General features: G+C 40.3%; 1 protein-coding gene across 1 annotated transcript in view; it reads right to left on the bottom strand.

Moving 5' to 3' along the window:
- The window catches only part of ERICH3 (glutamate rich 3), an 80,568-nt gene extending 63,814 nt beyond the window's left edge, over nt 1-16,754 (bottom strand). The window contains exons 1-6 of the mRNA XM_023509886.1: nt 16,741-16,754; nt 16,201-16,294; nt 13,413-13,538; nt 10,018-10,089; nt 5,771-5,899; nt 1,147-1,305 (exon numbers count right to left, since the gene is read on the bottom strand). Of these exons, the coding sequence (XP_023365654.1) occupies nt 1,147-1,305; nt 5,771-5,899; nt 10,018-10,089; nt 13,413-13,538; nt 16,201-16,294; nt 16,741-16,754 (594 nt within the window). The remainder of the gene's footprint in view (nt 1-1,146; nt 1,306-5,770; nt 5,900-10,017; nt 10,090-13,412; nt 13,539-16,200; nt 16,295-16,740) is intronic.
- Nucleotides 16,755-19,401: the final 2,647 nt, after the last annotated feature.

Here is a 19,401-nt window from a genome sequence, read left to right as displayed (position 1 = left end):
CTGGACGCTGGCTGAAGGAATCTTTGGGCCTGTGACGTGAAGACCAGATCGTAATACGTGTCACACTAACTGACATGTGACCCAACAAGTTCCCGCGCAGCTTCCAGGCCGTCCTCCCTAGACAAAGTGCCGCCACTTTTCGATTAATGTCTCCTGTTTTCTGGGAAACTGCTATTAAATCAACTGAAATAAGGCTTGAGAAAAGTGCTTCACAGGCTGAAAAGGACATTAAGTGCGTTCAAGTATTAGTTATTATTTTTAGAGTTATATGCATACTTTTATTATGAACAATCATTTATTTGTCTGAATTAATTTCTCAGTTGTCAAGGTTATCTCTAAGTTAAAGATAAAATAATTTAATTTCATATGCCTTGTTTCCTAATCAGACATGGGACATAATTCACTCTCTTTGAACATAATGACAGTTGTACTCATGACAGGGGCTCTTTCTTAAGCTGGCTAATGTTTCTCCTTCACATTAGAAATACAGACAAGATGCTCCTGAATTATTAAATCCACTAATTCTCCCTTTTTATGTAACTCACTTTTCACGGCGACCATATCTCCTTCCTGTGCTCTATTAAAATAAGTGGAAATGACCTGAGACATGATCTTGGAAAGGAGGCAGAGTCGCCCTCCTACGTGTGATTAACTCAGCATTTTTAAAAGATGGACACTCTTCTCCTTTCTGTATTCAACCTTCTAAAAGTCAAACTGGAAGCAATTTCATACACTGATGGGAAAGTAAGCCGGCATGCAAATTCAAACCTATTCTTAGAAAGTTTCATTTCCTAGGGTTTGCGCATTTAAAATTTGGAGGAAGTCAACGCTGGGTCTTTGCTGAAAGAAGTCAGATCTGACTAAAGAAAAGTCCTTCTTCTGTTTTTCAATCAGCTTTTCAAAGAGAAGAAAAATCACCCTGTGTTGTTACAAATACATTTCTTAATTTTTTGCTCAATGACACAGAAACGATAAGTGCAATTTCGAGTGAGATATAATTAATCAAAAGTACATAGGAAGTGCTTCATAAATGCGCAATATAAATTCCATTGTGCAGAATCATTGAATATAGCACCTTAAAACCTGTGATACCCTAAAATCCTGATGAAGAATAGAAATATATTTCTTGAAGAAAATAACATTTACCCCAATAGGAAATGGAGCTGTGTTTTCCAGCAACGAGTGTTTTGATCTGGACCCTGAAGTCATCTTTGGAACAGTTTCCACTGCAGGATTCCGGGGAAGAGGCTGCAATCGAATTGGAGGCTGCATATTTCCTGGGGCGGTATATGGTCGAGGGTCTGTCTAGACAATTAGGAAAAAAAATTTTTCATTGAAATTAGTATCTTGACATGTTTCCAGAACCAGTTAATAACCCAATAAATTGCCTACAGTAATTAATGGTACCTTTGTATTTGTTAAAACATATGGTGTTGACGTCCTCTACCTAACTAAATGCCACAATTATGGAGTGTATTAGACAAAGGAGATGTCCTCTATGATGCTTCTGTACCTTCAGTCACACTGTGAACTCACAGACTACTTAGTTTATGCTGTGCATAGAATGAATGGCTTTACTCATTAAGGATTAAGTTGAATAATGGTTTCCATTTTAAGGGGTCTAAAGGGATATTATTGGTAGGGACTCATTTCTGTTTAAAAGTCTTCAACATAAACTCTACTCTGAATCCTGTTAGCCTTACAATTTGTCTAAAGTAAATGGAGACAAGATGATATAAACAGAGGAGGTGAGGCAGATGCTGGACTGTAACGTCACCATTTACTTAATTGCTTCCTTGAAGGATTAAGAACACGAAAATAAAAAATCTTGACTGTGGCCTTTGGAACTTACAACATGGAAACAGATATGTTTTCCAAGCTGAGTATCCTCCCTCTACCCCTTCAGATCTACTGTACCTTCTCTGCCCTGCTCTGTGCCCTGGAAGTGATTCCCTTTGAGACTCTTCCAACTAATTTTAGGATTGTAGTTGGAGTCCCCCAGTGAATGGCACTAGCAGGAGATGAAAGGACAGGAGGGGAAGAGAGTAGAGTGTTTATTTTTCCTTCAGGGCAGCAATGGGCCAGCTGCATCCCTCTACCAAAGTCAAGTCCACAGCTGCCACTTGGGACCCCTCCCCTAGTGACAGGTACCAGCTGAAGGTTCTGGTAACCAATCCCTCTCTTCCCCCAGATGTGCTGACCCTGGCACACTTAACATCCCTAGTTGGTTTTCATTAACCTTGCCTGCTTCTTTGTAAATAGTTTCTTTATTAAACACTTCCTAATCACCCTATTTGCGTGAGCCATCTGTTCCCTGCTGAGCCCCTCACTGATGCATTTCCTATCAGTCAGGGACAGGCTACAGCAAAGACCAAAAGTGCCAATATATACAGAGCATCACCAGTGCCTCTGGGGACACCCGTGGAAGGTCGTGTAACTTCACTGTATAGATATAGTGTGCCAAAAAGTAGGGGGTGGGGGATGATGCTTTTGGCCCAATTATTCTATTACAATAAGATAGTAGCAAACCTGTGAAGAATAGTACACACATATTTGGGTAAGAGGGTTTGAGAAGGATGGTATGGAGACGACTCATGAATAAGGCTTTATACATTGACTCTAAAGAACGGTGAATGAGAAATACTCAGCTCTGAAAAGTATACATAAATACTCAAAAAATTATAATAAGACAGCTCCCACTACCAAAAATTAGTCTCCGTGCCATTTTGAGAGGCAGTCATACGTTGACAAATCTCTGATTATGTTTTATAACATTTATGGAATTCCCACCAAGACTCTGTGAAGAGATAAAAAGTGATTTTAATATCTAATGGCAACACAAGACAATTAGTATCAAATGAACCACACAAACATGCCAAACAGAAACTAACAGCAAAATACCTGAGAATAGAACCTAGAGCTAAAAGTCTGCATGCAGTTTAGAGTAAGCCAATGAGGATGATACAAATTAGTTTCACAGAAGTGGTTAGGTTTTATCCACGTGGTAAACAAGAAGAAAATGGAGGAGTAAAGGGGAATGGTGAGTTTGAACGTCCAAGTGGTAAGAGAGCTGGCAATGAGCACGACGTGGAAAGAGCAGCAAAGATGACATTCCCGAAAATCTGTTCTCTTTTCTGCCCAATTTTTATTTGGGGATGCAGTTGTCATAAATCAAGGTTCTATCCCCCAGTAACTTTGTGACTCTGTATCAATGCATGCCTCAGTTTTGGCCAATACTATGTGAGCAGAAGTGATACAGGATGCATCCAGATCATCCCCTTAGACAAAAGAAGTGTGCCCTCATTCCCCCTTCCACTCCTTTCCTCTGGTTAAAATATCCACCTGGTGATCCCACCACCTTGGCTTATGTGCATAAAGGTAACACCCTACAGCTGGAAGATGACTAACACAACAGGAGCCTGGGCCTTTAATGACTTCATAGAGCAGAGATGACACGCCAGGTGAGATCATGTATGTGTGCTGGAATAGGCCCTAAGGTTTAGGGCTTAAGGTTTAAGCCATTGTTATTTTTGGAGGGGAGGGGTCTCTGTTCATAAACCCATAATACAAATAATACAAGAAGCCAAGTAGATTGACTAGAGCAGTATTTAATTCTAAGAAACAAGAATGGCCTGTGTAGACCAAAAAGTAAAAAGTCTTAAAACCCACACAGAGAAATTAAACTAGAGGCATGTGATCAAGGGAATCAGAATACCCAAAAGAATTCTCGGGAACTCTGTTAAACAACTACACCGTAAGACGTTCTGTAAACTGAAGACAAAAACGTGAAACAACCTAATGTACAAATTTAAGAACGTAGGTTACTGCAAACTAGAACATGATCTATTGGCTGTTACGCTCTAAGAATAACTTCCTGAATTTGCATGTGGATATCATTCAGTTAGATGAATGTGGCAGCGGAACGTTTAACTGATTACGTTTATCTCTAAAAACAAATCTGCACCATTAACTAACAGCTGTGAGCTACAAACTGTTGTAGTTCACATCAGAAACCACCTTAAATTTGCTATATTTTAAATTGTTTGTAATATATTTTCTTGGAATAAATATGACACTGTAGCTTAACATTCTCGAAACTGCGCCAGAATACGAATTGAAATTGACTACCTGGTGATTACTCAGCTTAGCTAACTCTTTGTAGAAGATCTCTGGGGGTGAATTTTCCAAGTATCTGCAGAATTGGTTGAAATGACTTTCCCAAGTTTTAATGGGAGCAGCGCAGCTAACAGCCTGTGTGCTGTTTTGAAAGTTCGGGTGCAATCAGCAACCAAGGGCACCAGCATTGCACACCACGCTTTTCTTACTTAAGAAAGTTAAAAAAGAAAAAGTGAACAGAAATGCCCCGAAAGGATTACTATCTTCATCTCAGTAGCACTCGGATGCCAAGAGTCAAATTTAACAGAAATGCATCCAAGCTGGCAAAACAAAAAAGGGGGGACTTGAATTTCTGTAAAATGGGAACTACAATTCCAAGATCACAATAGGAATCCCTTAAGGTGTCAAAGTAGCATCAGGGTGACCGAGAGAAGGATCCCGGCTTACCAGAGAGAAGGGCTTTTCAAATGCTGGTGTCAGTGTTTCCCGTAATTTTTAAATTGCTTTCTCGCTCCTGCCACATTAAGATTTCCTGGATAAATCATAAACTATTTATTGAAGGTGTTCAGCTGGAAAATTGAACAGAAAGCCTTTCAAGAGCTTTTTCCTCTCTGAAACAGGTGGGAAGATGAAAAACAGCACCTGATTGTTTCTTTTGTTTCACCCGGGTTAAGCTTTGGAGTCTAGTGAATTCACCATCCAATAAAAGAATTCATATCTATACACAGTCAAATCAAACCTGGAAATAAGCTAGCAACAAAGAGAAGACAGTTGCTTTTCATTCCTTGGAGCTGTTCATCAGGAAATGTCAAAACATATTTACCCTTTGAAAAATGTCAAAGCTGAACATTATATGTGATGAACCTACTTCAACAATCTGCAAAAGCATTGCAATTTCTCCATAAATATTTTGCAGTTCAAAAAAAAAATGTTCATGCTTACCAGGAAATCTATTGATACTAGACTGCACAAAGCAAGACTAAAGATGAAATCAAGCAACGTGGGTAGAACTCAAACCATCAACCTCCTGCAAATATTTTATAAATCTTTTTCTGTATATGATGTCAAGGTACCTTCTCTTCCTTCAAGCAAATACCACCTGTAGGTGATGAATGGATCAAGCTGGAATAGAATATCAGTGTGACATTTCATCAACTAGAATTTCTGTGCATCTAATTATATTTATCTCAGTGACTGGCACATAATTTCAATGAAAGAAGCTCAGGTGTTAGGATCTAGCCCAACATTGCACATGGTACCATTGAATTTGTGCAGAGAAGGTAGAAGCAAATGAACAGCTCGAGGAAAATGCAGAGGGCAGAACACAAGGAATGTGTGGTGTAGGGTTCTAAACATCATGGGAAACAGTCTGGACTTTTCACTGGGCAACATAGACCCATGGAAGGTATTTGGACACGTAAGCAACATAAATAATCTGCACATGAAGAAAATGATTCTAGCAGGAACAAGCAAAATGGATTTGCAGGATTGATAGTGATTAGAGACGAGACATCCAGTAGAGACTATATCTCATTCGGTAAGACTCAGAGGATTAGGCAGACATGTTCCCAGACAGCATTCTTTCTGAGATTAATAAGCAATCATAAATTAATTAGCTGGGAAACTGTGTGACAAAGTGTTTACTATGACTCACCAGTGCTAATGGACTAGAAGGTCCTTCATCAACCAGAACATTATGGCCACGATTAGTCCTTGGGCCAAGTGGGGGGCGAGGAGATAGGCGTGGCATGTTATCTTCAATAAACCGCCTTGTGTGTTCTCCCTAGAATAAGAAAGCGATTTAGCAAATAGATGCATAGTTGGTAGTCTAGGTTTGATTAGTGCCTGGCATATAAAAGATACCGCAACGTATACAACTAAGGAACTCCATTCTCACTTCTGTCAAGAACGTTACATTGGAGGACCGCCCTGGTATGTGGGGAAAGTTTCCACAGCTGGTAAAGAGCAGAGAGGTCAGTCTGCTCTAGCTGTACTCAAAGAAATTGCTATGAAAGCAGGGTATCCTCAGTGTTAGCAGTAATACTTGGGAACTCGCCTTAGGCAAGCATGGCATTCTTCACTAGTCTCTTCAGTAGACAATGAGAAAGTAGTAATTTTGTATTTTAGAAAATAATGAAATAATACCAGCAAGCACAAAGAACTTCATATTAAATGAAAAGGAATCTAAAATATATCTTGCGACTCGGCGCCTATAGCTCAACCGGCTAAGGCGCCAGCCACGTACACCTAAGGTGGTGGGTTCGAATCCCCAGTCCGGACCCGCCAAACAACAATGACGGCTGCAACCAAAAAATAGCCGGGCGTTGTGGCGGGCGCCTGTGGTCCCAGCTACTTGGGAGGCGGAGGCAGGAGACTCGCTTGAGCCCAGGAGTTGGAGGTTGCTGTGAGCTGTAATGCCACGGCACTCTGCCCAGGGGGACAGCTTGAGGCTCTGTCTCAAAAAAAAAAATATATATATATATCTTGCATTGATTGCAGCTATAAAGTTGAAATTGTTACAAATAAAAATCATTTGAGAAGGATCAGGAGGGTCTATAGCGAATCTCTGCCAGTGCCATGGTTTGCCCATGTCCCTAGTTCAGTGCGTCTGGTGAGCCGGGCAGGTGTGAAGAAAGCACAGACCTCACAGCTTATGCTGCTTCAGGGAGTCTGAATCACTCCCTATTTCCAGCCACCGTTTTTCTCCATCAACCGTTGAGCAGATAAATTTTAGAATCTATGACTCAGTCCTTGATGTGGGACAATATCAGCAAAGTGGAATTAACCACAAATCTCTACACACCAACTCTTTGATCTTGAAAAACTGACCCACCTTCTGTCATTTAATGACACTTTTGTAACAAGATTATCTTTTGACCCTGATAAAACAGACTTGAGTCTATCAGGCAGCAGGGAAAAAATCCTGTCTTTGATGGCAGGTTATTCTACAGAAGCTTTACAAATATCCATCAGTTCGTGAAATGTGTGTCGGGTCCCACATTTATAATACTACAGCACACAGAAAATTAAGAAAAACATATGCATTTGAGTGGCACAAAAATTGAGTAAAACTCGTCAATTTCAGTAAAACTAAAATCTTTCAAATATTGAAACTAATTGAATCTATTTATTGATTCAAATTTATATATTTCATTAAAGTTCACTACAAAGAAGGGCTAGCAAAAAAATAGAAAACAAATGCGGAATGCTCAACATCTCTAATCTTTAGGGAAACACAAATCAAAACTGCAATGAGATATCCCCTAACTCCACTGAGACTGGATCTTATCAAAAAGTCCCAAAGCAACAAATGCTGGTGTGGATACAAAGAGAAAAGGACTCATGCACTGTTGGTAGGACTGCAAACTAGAACAGCCCCTATGAAAAATCATATGGAGATACCTCAAGGAACTTCAAGTAGACCTACCATTTGATCCAGGAGTTCCCCTGCTGAGGATATAGTCAAAGGAAAGAAGGCCATTTTATTAAAAGGATACCTGCTCAAATGTTTATAGCAGCACAATTCACAATTGCACAGATGTATCAACAACCCAGATGCCCACAAATTCATGAATGAATTAACAAAATGCGGAATACTACTCAGCCATAAAAAATGGTGCTCAAGTACCTTTTGTGACAGCTTGAATGGAATTGGAAATTCAAACAAGGCCTTGGATGAATGCCTTATGCATTCCTTTGCTCAATTTTGATATTAGATTGCACAAAGCAAGAATAAAGATGAAATCAAGCAATTCGGGCAGAACTTAAACCATCAACCTCCTGCAAATATTTTACAAAGCTTTTTCTGCATCTATATTATTTCAAGGTACCTTCTCTTCCTTCAGATAGAGTGTGATGCAACTGTAGTGGTCATAGTCGCATGAAAAAGTGCCATTGAATAATTCCCTTCTTTTCCCAGTTGTCATTCTAGAAAACCTACAATAATTCCTAAAAAGCATGTTTGCTATCATGTTGAAATGCTGTCATTTATTTTTACCTAAAGACAGACAAAAATCCTTTGGCCTCTATCACAAGAAAATATAAAAGCAAAGTTTTAAAGTTGGAAAGAGCATTGTCAAGTTTGTCTCTGAAAGGCACCTTATTAAAATTTATTTCCCACAAATAGCTTCTATTTTTGTCAACAATCTTCTATAATGATGATGGCCAAGATGTAAATAATCCCATGTACTGCTGAGCAAGAGCTATGAACAGAACCTTCTCTGACAAAGACAGATGAATAACTAACAAACATTTGAAAAAATGCTCATTGTCCCTGATCATCAGAGAAATTCAAATCAAAACCACCCTGAGGTATTCTCACCCAGTGAGAATGGCCCACATTGAAGTCTCAAAGCTGCAAATGCTGGCATGGATGTGGAGAGAAGGGAACACTTTTACACTGCTGAAAGGACTGCAAAACAATACAAACTTTTGGAAAGAAGTATGGAGACTCCTCAAAGAACTCAACCTAGACATCCCATTTGATCCTGCAATCCCATTACTAAATGTCTAGCCAGAAGAAAAAAATTATATTTTATCTAAAGACATTTGCACTAGACTGTTTATCACAACTCAATTTACAACTGCCAAAACGTGGAAACAACCTAAATGCCCACTAACCCAGGAATGGATTAACAAGCTGTGGTCTATGTACACCATGGAATACTATTCAGCCATTTAAAAAGATGGAGACTTTACATCTTTTGTATTAACCTGGATGGAGATGGAACACATTCTTCTTGGCAAAGCATCACAAGAATGGAGAAGTAAGCATCCAACATACTCCATTCTAATATGAAGGCAGTAGATGATCTAATACAAGGGGTGTGGTAGGGGAATAACGGATTGGGAAGAGGGGAGGAGGGAAAGGGACAGGGGGTCACGGTGTATGGCACACCTCTGGGAGGCAGGACACAATTACAAGAGGGACTTTACCTACAAACACAATCAGTGCACTCTAATTCGGTGTGCCCTCAATGAATCCCAAACAATAAAAAAGGAAAGTTTGTTTTTTGTTTTTTTCTTTATTAAATCATAACTGAACATTAATGCATTTATGGGGTACAATGTGCTGATTTGATATACAATGTGGAATGCTTACATCTAACTGATTAGCATAACCATCTTCTTACAGATTTGTTGTGGTAAGTCGTGTATACTCTATTCTTAATAGTTTTGAAATGTATCATTGCATTATGCACATTAGGTGAGGTCCCCCTAATGCCCTCTCTCCTCCTGATCTCCCCCGTCCCCTTCCCCTCCCTCCTTCTTCTTCCTTCTTTCTGGACTATAGTTACGTTTTACCACTCGTATGAATGTGTAGGTGATTATATACTGATTTCATAGTAGTACTGAGTACATTGGATACGTTTTTTTTTCCATTCTTGAAATACTTTACTAAGAAGAATATGGTCCAGCTCCATCCAGGTAAACATAAAAGATGTGAATTCTCTATCTTTTTATGGTTGCATAGTATTCCATGGTATACATATACCACAATTTGTTAATCCACTCATGGGTGGATGGGCATTTGGGCTGCTTTCATGACTTGGCAATTATGAATTGGGCTGCAATAAACATTGTGGTGCAGATGTCCTTGCTGTGAAATGATTTTTGATTATCTGGCTATATACCTAATAGAGGAATTGCAGGATCAAACAGAGGTCCACTTTTAGTTTCTTTAGAATTCTCAAACTTCTTTGCAAAAAGGCCATATTAGCTTACAATCCCAAAAAGAAAGTTTTGGGGGGAAAATGATAATTCTAAGATTTTAGCTTGGTGGAAGCATCATTTGACCTCAGCTACCCAAAAGTAAGGTGCCCCAGGGAACTTGAATAGTATCATTGGCTTTTGAAATCATAAAATATTATTATGAATTAGAAGAGTCATGTGGCACCTTACCTTAAATCTCTGAATTCTCTCTTTTCTAGCTAACGTCTCCAATTTCTTTTTTACTTCCAGCTGATGGTAACGCTAAGCATACAGGAAAGAATGAAGAAAAGAATCATATCAGTTATAGCAAAGAATTTTTTACAGGAAAATAAGCCCAATGGTTAGCTATTACTATATTCTCAATTACCCCCTTATCATTAAAATGAAGAAGAATCACCTGTATCACTTCTCCAATGGGATTATAAATTGGTACAACTATTTGGAAATCCAATTCTGAACATATATTAGGCAATTACAAGTGTTTACAACCTGTAGCCAGTAAGTCTGAATAATAATTTTTAAAAAATGTGTCATGCACAAAGATGTTGTCTGAAAGTTTTTTTTCCTCCAAAGCAAATAATACAGATGCAATATAATCTGTGAGGAGAAGGGTCACAATTTGGGCTCATCCATAGATGAAATAAAATGCAATCAATCTTTGAAAAAAAAAAAAGGTTCATAAAGATTTTATTTAAAAATGGGCAGTGCACATAGTGCAGGATCCAAAACTTCACAGAAACACAGTTTCATTGACCAAGCTCATATTGTGCCTGTCCCTATGCTAGGAAACTTCTTCCCATGTCTCATTTCTTCTTAAACAACTCTAATGGCCAAAGCAATCCCATTTTACAAACATAAACTTGCCCTTGGTCCTACATCCCTCAGTAGCAGAGCCTGGAGTGTTTGCAGTTGTCTCTGAAAGGAGGAATTCTATGTGGTTATTTCCCTCTGTTATACTTCTTGTGTATTTTCCAGATTGTCTGTAATACACTACTCTATACTTTGAAAATGAGCCTCACGTGAAAACAACCTGCTTACAGTTCAATTTGAAATTATTCAGACACATCTGCAAGTGTTTTGTTTACTGGGCCTTTGAGAACAGACTTGTCTTCAGTCCTTGAGCCACTTCTGCTGCCTTTGGGACCCTGAAGACTCAATCATTTCCCACCTAAGTAGCCTTAATCCACCTCTCCACACTTCCCTTTCCTCTCCCTCTTCTTCCAGTCACTGATTCACGATCAACCACTTTCTATCTTCCATTCATATCCAACTCACTGCAGCCAACACCCCGCCCACACACACCAGTGACCCCCTCACCACCCTGCACTCTTGCAGCCACCAATGCCTTTGTCTTCTGGGTCAGCCTGGATTTCCATTTTTCAGCTTGTGAGAGTCTCCTGGCTTCTAGGGCACTATTTTATCAAGGGTGTTTTTCACCCCTGTAGGTTCCTTTCCAGCCCGGGCTTTGTTCCTGATCTCCCCCGGTGCCGGTGCCGGCACCCCCAGCCAGGCTAGAACCTCAGAGCTGTCCTGGGCCCCTCCCCTTCCCACTTCAGCAGCTTCCGTTCCCCCCCCCGCCCCCCACTTTCTCTGTTGACAGCTGCATCTCCAGCATCGCCCCGGCGCTCTCAGCCTCCACCCTCTGGCAACAGCTTCCTCATTGACCTCCCACCTCCAATCTTTTCCAGCTCATTAATCCATCTTCCACATTTTTAGCAACATCATCTTTCTAAAACAGCTCTGCACATTTATTTCACTCCCCTGCTGAAAAAAGGTCTTACTGCCTCATCACCTACACTCCAAACTTAGTTGGGAATTGAAGGCTTTCCAGAAACCGGGCCCCAGTTTATTGGGTAATGTCACTTTCTGCCACTCCCTTCGGTCAACCCACCGTGCAGTCCACCCTGGGGAGTGTCCTTTACATCCACAGGGTCCTCTCACACCCCTGCAACCTCACGCCTCTGGATGCCTTTTCCACGTTTTCATGGGAACTCACCGTCTTCAAGGCGCCGTTCAAATAGCAGGACCTCTTCACCTTCCTCCCGCTCCCACAGGGGGAAGCGTCCTTCCCTTAGTTTCTGAACTTGCTCTGTCTGCTATTCTCTTCTGGCACTCAATCACTTTCAACAGTGTTTTTTACAAAATTATATTTCACAGCTACAACACACAGCCTCATATTGGCACATGGTAAGCCGACAATTACCGCTTGTTGCATGAGTGAATATATGAATATTAACACAACAACTAGTAAACAGCACCAGCGTAAACTACATGTGGGACAAGGGTGACAACCCAATGAGAAAGAGCTTGTTCTATCATATTATACTATGTACATCGTATAATTATAATATATTCTGTTATACGCAAAGATTATATTATTTAGTGTATTACATATTAACATTTATCTAAGACATTCATCTCAAATTTTAAGAACACACAACAATTCTTAATTAATAGCATATTCAACAGTTATAATATCTCACAATGTTTCAATGTTGTATGACATTCTGGAAAACTGGACTTCAAGGATCAAGGCTAGCATTGAACTCTGTGTCTGTTCATTATGTTTTAAACTAGATCTAGATTAATTTTACGCTGTACTATTTCTTTCTTAGCAGAGTTGAAAAGTTGCAACTAACCCTTATAACCCAGCGACTCTGGGGGCCATAAACAATGATTCTATGCTACTCGTGCACCTGCTATAAAACACAGAACGAATTCCTCAATTAATAGATTATACACACCTTCAGTGAGCACCCCACTGGCTCACGACAATGGTGGCATAATAACAAATATTTTCAGTGGCACTACCCTTAGTATTGGTTTACTGATGATTCTACAGTTGTTCATAAATGTTTACTGCACTTAGAGGTCAATGGTTTTAAGAGCCAAGTTTTCTGATTTATTGCTGTACAGTCAAGCCAAGAAGCAACACACTTTTTCACAGAGATTAAAATGGTGTCGATGCTTGAAACTACAAGTTCTATGGAGCAAAGCTGAAATAATTTATCAAATTAGCTAGATATCCCATAAAAAATGTCTGGTCAGATTTAAAAAAAAAAAAAAGAAGAAGAAGAAGTTGTTGGTGCTTGGGTTGTGAATCTATGTTGACCGATGTGTCCTATAGTAGGAGGGACAACAGATGTTAAAATGCCTATTCCTTGAAACGTAACATACGGCTGAGCTTCAGAGCCTTAAAAGAATAACAGATTTGAAATAATTCATGGCAGTGGAATTACTGATATTTAAACAGATGTCACTTTTTTTTTTAGCAAACGAAAATTGAGGTACAGATGGTGAGGGCTGGTATGTTTTAGAGTGGCCATTGTGGATTAAAAATCTACATTTGGAAAATTAAATATCACAAAATATATAATGATGTCCATATTTTTCCCAACTGAAATGAGGAAAAGCTTACACTCGCTTTTGGCTCCTAGCTACCCAGAGATACACAGAGTAATTTCTTTGTTCTACTTCCTTTGAGACAAAATACAGGAAAAATTCCTCAGTGTCTGGATACAAAAACATTATTATTTATAATATGAAAATATATCAGTTATAAAGAAAACGGTAAATATCTGTACCTCCATATCAAGAACCTTATGGAAAATGGCCTGGGCTAGGCACTCCCGGATATATTTTTGGTGATCTCGCTTCATGATGTTCAGCTTGTATTCTCTTTCAGAAAGTATTCTGCCACTTCTTGTGATCTGTCATGAGCAAATAAAAGAAATATAAGGTGGAAATATGAGGCTACCCCAACAAGGGGGCAGAGAGGGAGGGAGGGAGGAGGAGAGAGAGAAGGAAGGGAAGGTCTTGCAGTATCTCCTAACCGGAGGAGACCACTGGAGCTGCTAAACTTTCCCTTTTAATGAATATTTCATAAGGCAAAAAAGAGAAAGGCGGGCTCCTATACCCATTGCTGTGAAAACGCACGCAGGTGGTGCACTTGACGTTTGAAACAAGGTTTTCATTAGAGCAACCCTTTTCCCTTGGTGGAACCCAGGTGTTCCTTTCATTTCCCTTTTTGAACACTTTCTGGGGAGAAAGGGGTGGGGTGCTACCCTGAGACAACGAGCAGAAGCGGTGACCCCAGGACTGTAACAGCACAGGACACTCTCAAGGGCGAACACGCCAGCTGCAGAGGACCTCATCAGTTTGTTGGAGAAATAATTGGTTTCATTACTTTGTTATCCACTGTTTTTTCTTCTTCATCTCTCCAGCCCAGAATGTAATTTATTTTGTTGTGATTCAGAACTTTACATATTACGCAGTTCTATAGATAGAAAGTATTCAATACTGGTTTCAATTGGCATCATTGCGAATCCTGGGAGGGGCAGTTTCTCTATTTGATTTTCGTTTTCTTGTGGGCATATTAGTTATATTTTTCTGTCTCCTATAAACAGAAGGTGTTATCTTTCTGAATTGTTCATCTTCTTGTTTTCCATTTATTTAAACCTTGCTCTTTTCTTCAGGCTTAATTCCAGCTGTATATTTCTTGATAATTTTGTACTTAGGTTTGCTAACGGCACTTTTTTAAAAACACTATTGTTGCAATATATTGGACGATTGATACCACCCAGAGTTATTCTATAAGTGATGAGATTTTTAATAAATACGTACATTGTTTCAGTGGAAGAAAGGGGCATGGAGATAGAAAGTGCTTGGAATTACAAATATGCCCGTTAGACCTTGAATGTGTTATCCATGGACTATCGTGTCCTATGTGTCAAATTCATGGAAAATATTTTAACATCTTGACTGCCACTGCCCTGTCATTGGTATCTTTTCTCTGAGATTATATCTGGTCTCCCCCAACAAGACTGGAAGCCCCTATAGCGCAGAGGTTCTTAAACTTGACCTGGAGAACTTGTTGAAAACCTGCGGGACCCCCACACTTGAGCTTCTGAGTCAGTAGGTGTGGGGCAGGTGCCTCACATCTTGTGAACCTCTAACAGGATCCCAGGTGATGCTGCTTGAGGGGCTGTATCTGAAGCGCTGCTCTGGACAAAAGACTGTATTTTCCTTATCTGAGTTTCCACGCACATCACCAGCTTCAGTAAGTGCCTTTTAACGACGCTGGTAAGTAAATACAAAGCCCTGCCCATTGGTACATGAAGCTCGCAGCCTGTTATCCAAAGCAGTGATGTTAACAGTAACAACTATTACAACACCCATTTATCACGCTCCTCTACCTGCCACAACAACCCCAAGGGGCCGGGCACAGGGGCTCACACCTGTAATCCCAGCATTTTTGGAAGTTGAGGTTGAAGGATCACTTGAGGCCAGGAGTTGGAGACCAGCCTGAGCAAGAACCAAACAATCCCCCAACCCCCTCTCTATGAAAAATATAAAAATCAGCTAGGAGTGGTGGCCATGTCTATAGTCCCAGGTACCCCGGAGGCTGGGGCAAGAAGATCACCTGATCCCAGGAGTTAGAGGTGGCAGTGAGCTATGACAATGGCTCTGCACTCCAGCCTGAGTGACAAGGTAGCACCCGCCCCCACCCCCACCAAAATAAAGATTCTGAGGACTGGTTATCATTATCCTCATTTCACAGTTGCAGAAGTTGGGGCTGAAAAAGTGAAGAAAGCGATTTGGTCACGATTCTAAGTCTTATAAAAGGCAGAGCCAAGTTTCAGCCAATTCTGTTCTGAGATCTATCAGCTCGGGTGCCAAGCACACAAACGACAATTAGAAACTCAGTGCCTGTCCTTTCAACACCATGGCAACAATGGTTAAGGAAACCCACTGTGTTTTAAGAAGCTAAATAGCAAACAGGCTTTCTATAACCACACCCCTTCCTTTCAGTGGAAAACTGTATTTTTAAAAAAGGTTTTCACATAATATACATTTAGGGGAATAGAAATTTTGAGAAAAGAACAGTTTTGAAGCTATATCAATAAACCATCACAGGAAATAAAAACTTTTAAATATCCAAGGGGAGACGCTTAACCTGTTCACATCTGCCATGCCATATTCTGTGAACATAAAAAATAATATTTTTTTCTGAAGACTGCAGTATTCTCCATCTTCAATCACTCACAGTTCTCTCTCACAGAACATGTTCAATATATATGCATTGAATGAATGAATAAATAAACAAATGAAATAGGCTGCCGAAAACCCATAGGGACTTTTCCTCAATCGCGTATAAGTTTCCTTAGCAGTCACGTTGCCTGTCTTCCCATCTTTTGAAACAGCCTCAAATAGATAATTGGGAAATTTAAAAAGGGAGTCATCTTTCTCAAACGAGGAAGGGAAAGAGGTCATTGATTAGTGCAAAGAGAAAACCTGTACAAGTAGGAAGTTACCGGATTTATTGAAACAAGAAGGTGAGTGGAAAGGTGCCAGCCCTGCGGAAAATCTTACCAGCCCTGATCTCAAGAGATGCCGCCTTATCCTCGTGTTGTTAAAATAGCCAGTTAGGTGTTTATCCGTCAGGCTATCGTACGCTGCAAGTAATCTGAAATAGAAAAATAAAACCATGAGGTTTTAGGAATGGTGCTTGACAAGCAGGGCAATTCTTAATGTTGTTGTCCTCAAACTGTGCCTCATGGTTCACTCGTCCACCCAGCCCGTCATTCACGAATGTTTCACAAAGTTATTCACAAAGTGTTGAATTAACACGTACTGAGCGCTCACTGTTTTCTATGCCTTACGGTAAGAACTGGAAGACGGTTCTGACATTGGTTATCCTTTAGACAAGTATGGAAATCAGACATGAGCAATTAGATCAGGAGGAAAAAGTCTAATAATAGAAATATGCAAAAAGTCACGGGGGCACAGAGAGGCAGCTGCCAGCTCCACTTGTCAGAAAGGGCTTCACAAGGGAGGATAAAAATAAGGGCTCCTTCAGGGAGCTCTTCAGCCTCTCCTTATAGACATTAAACTCTGGTCACTCAAACTTACCTGCTCTCTCTCATGTCCAGAACATGGGCAGTCACCCCTCCCCTGTGAAGGGCCTGATGCACCTGCCAGCCCGGGGATGACACCTGTGGTGTACCCACATCTCTTCTCCCAGGAGAACTTTCCCAGTATGTACTGTGTCTTCTCACTTCCTACCCCACCCCCTAAGATCCTGAGTTACATTTTACATCCCACCACATGTAATTGTTTATTTCTTAGGCTCTTCTGCTAGATTTAAAGGCCAAAATACTGCATTATTCTTGGTATCCCCACTGACGGTATTTGTTGTGTGCCTGAATAACAATGTATCAAATAAATAAAAACGCAATTTTGTTTGGGACCGGTCTGACATTCTAAGTTTCAGCTCAGCATTTTTGAAGTGTTAACTTTCTCATATTTATCTAGACAGTTTCATTAATTCCAGATCCAGCACCGAAAAAAGAAATTTATAGATCACTTTTTGTTTTTAGGGTCTTTTAAGAGATAAAAGAGGACAAATTGGTTCCTTGATTGCATGCTATACCTTAGTAGATGGTCAATCTAAGTCTATAAATCAAGTTTGAGCGCTATTTTCTTGGTTTTAATGTATTCCGCAGTGAATGCCTGAAACCACGGCTGGTATGGAACTTGGTATTTTCTATGTTTTTTCAATATGATAAACCAAGATAGCTACTAAGCGACTAAAGGGTGGGGAGTGTGTATAGCGTGGATATGCTGGACAAAGTGATAATTTACATCCGGGGCAGGACAGAATTGGAAGGCATGAGATTTCATCCTACTACTCAGAATGGTATGCAATTTAAAACTTACAAATATTTTATTACTAGAATTTTCCATTTAATATTTTTGGGCTACAGTTGACCATGGGTAATTGAAAACACAGAAAGTGAAACTTTAGATAAAGGGAGCTATTTTGCGAGGGGTGTGTGGGGGGGGGAGAGACAGAGAGAGGGAGAGAAAAAGAGAGAGAGAGACAGAGAGACCAAAAAAGGCCCAGAGAGAAGAACATGCAAACCTACACGGAGCCCTGAAGGAAAGCTGCCTTTTATCAAAATCCTACCCCCTGTGAAACCTGCAACAAAGGTTTACAATCTGTACATTTTATGAGCAGCTTATCCTTAACTTATTCCAAGACCAGAGCAAAGACTCATATTATAGCATCAAGTAAATGTCATTAGCAACAATTTTATTTAGCTGTTTGCACGGCTTTAATTACATGGAGATGGTGTTGGTGACCTCTTCCTGTCTCTTTTCTCCTTAACAACCCACTGCAGGAAAGTTCCATGCTGTCAAACAGTAAGAAAAGTTTAATTTTGTCCACAAAAGAGACTGAAAAGCTGTTACAAAGCTCAGAAGCCAAGGTGCCACATGAGGGTTGCAGACATATGAACGGCAGCGGAAACCATTATTTCTCTGGGTTTATGTAAAAAGACAACTCAAGAGCTTCAGTAAGGCACACAGAAAACCAGCCCCAGATAATGCTTTGAAACCATCTTTTAAATGAACTGTCTTGGTGTCCTATAGTTCATCAAAGGTTTCCTGTCTCCAAAAGGTCAACATTGTATACCTTACCCTTTCTAAATCTCAGAATATCTTTTCAGCTCCTCATTTCAGAAAGGTGAGCAGGTGTCTCTCAGTCCTAACAATCATGATTCCACAGTTCACAGATTCTTAAGATAAATCATTAGAGTGATATCATATATACTCTTTTGTCTGTTTTTGAGGCTGAAGTTTAAAAAAAATCAATAGTTTGGGGAATAGCTGGGAGTGCTAAGCCCTGATTAAATGAAGTAGAGTCAAGAAGTTGGACCTCAGCTTCCCTAATGGCTGATAAATTATCCCATTCTTTAAATTCAGGCTTTGTGACTTCTTTAATATCTAGGTCCTGATGACAGTGCTTACCCAGGACTGGCAGCACCTCATTTTAATTCCTCTGTCTCTGGCTCTTACTTAATGCTCATGTGTGCGTGAGGTTCTTGAGGTTTGCTGAAAGGTAAGTAGGTCCAGTTGGGTTGAAATCTTCGTACACATCTGTTGTCTCACATTTCCTACTTAGGAATAAAGGCAAGTCCCTCTAGGCATGCCCTTTGTAAAGCAATTCTGTCCACAACTGTCATCATAGAACTGGCATTGGCTGGACAGCCAGTAACTCTCGGCATCCATGAAAGCTCAGTTATTTCTTTGCCATATAATGACCAAACTTTTATAACCAAAACTTTAGATTAGCACATTGTTTGAGATCAAGAAATTATACTAGCGTGAACTATATGCAGATTTAGTGAAATGGTCCATACAAACGTTCCTAATGTATACATAAACATGTCAGCCTCGTCTGACCATCAAGGCCAGAGTCTTAGCCACACTACGGCCGGTCTGACCCTTTCTGCTCTGGCCTTTCTCAGAAGGATGCACACAGGCCTGCAGCCTCTCTCCCCATGGACTCAGTTACGAGAGCTTCACTGACCAAGGTGCAGACTGAGGTTAGCAGAGCCCTTCTGATGTGGCCGCTGCATTCACTGCCACCTTTCCCTCCACTTTTCTTTTCCTTCTTGTACTTGGTATAACCCTGGGCCAGATGAGGTCATCTTGCTCTGGGCTGGGTGATCCTGCCACACCTTGAACACTCCATTCCTCCAGTATGTTCCTCTGTGCATCTGTAACCAA

The sequence above is a fragment of the Otolemur garnettii genome, unplaced genomic scaffold, assembly GCF_000181295.1.
Source record: "Otolemur garnettii isolate 467f Iridium unplaced genomic scaffold, OtoGar3 scaffold00010, whole genome shotgun sequence".
Taxonomy (NCBI): domain Eukaryota; kingdom Metazoa; phylum Chordata; class Mammalia; order Primates; family Galagidae; genus Otolemur; species Otolemur garnettii.
The sequence above is the reverse complement of the archived record's forward strand: the minus strand, read 5'-3'. Positions and strand labels throughout refer to the sequence as shown.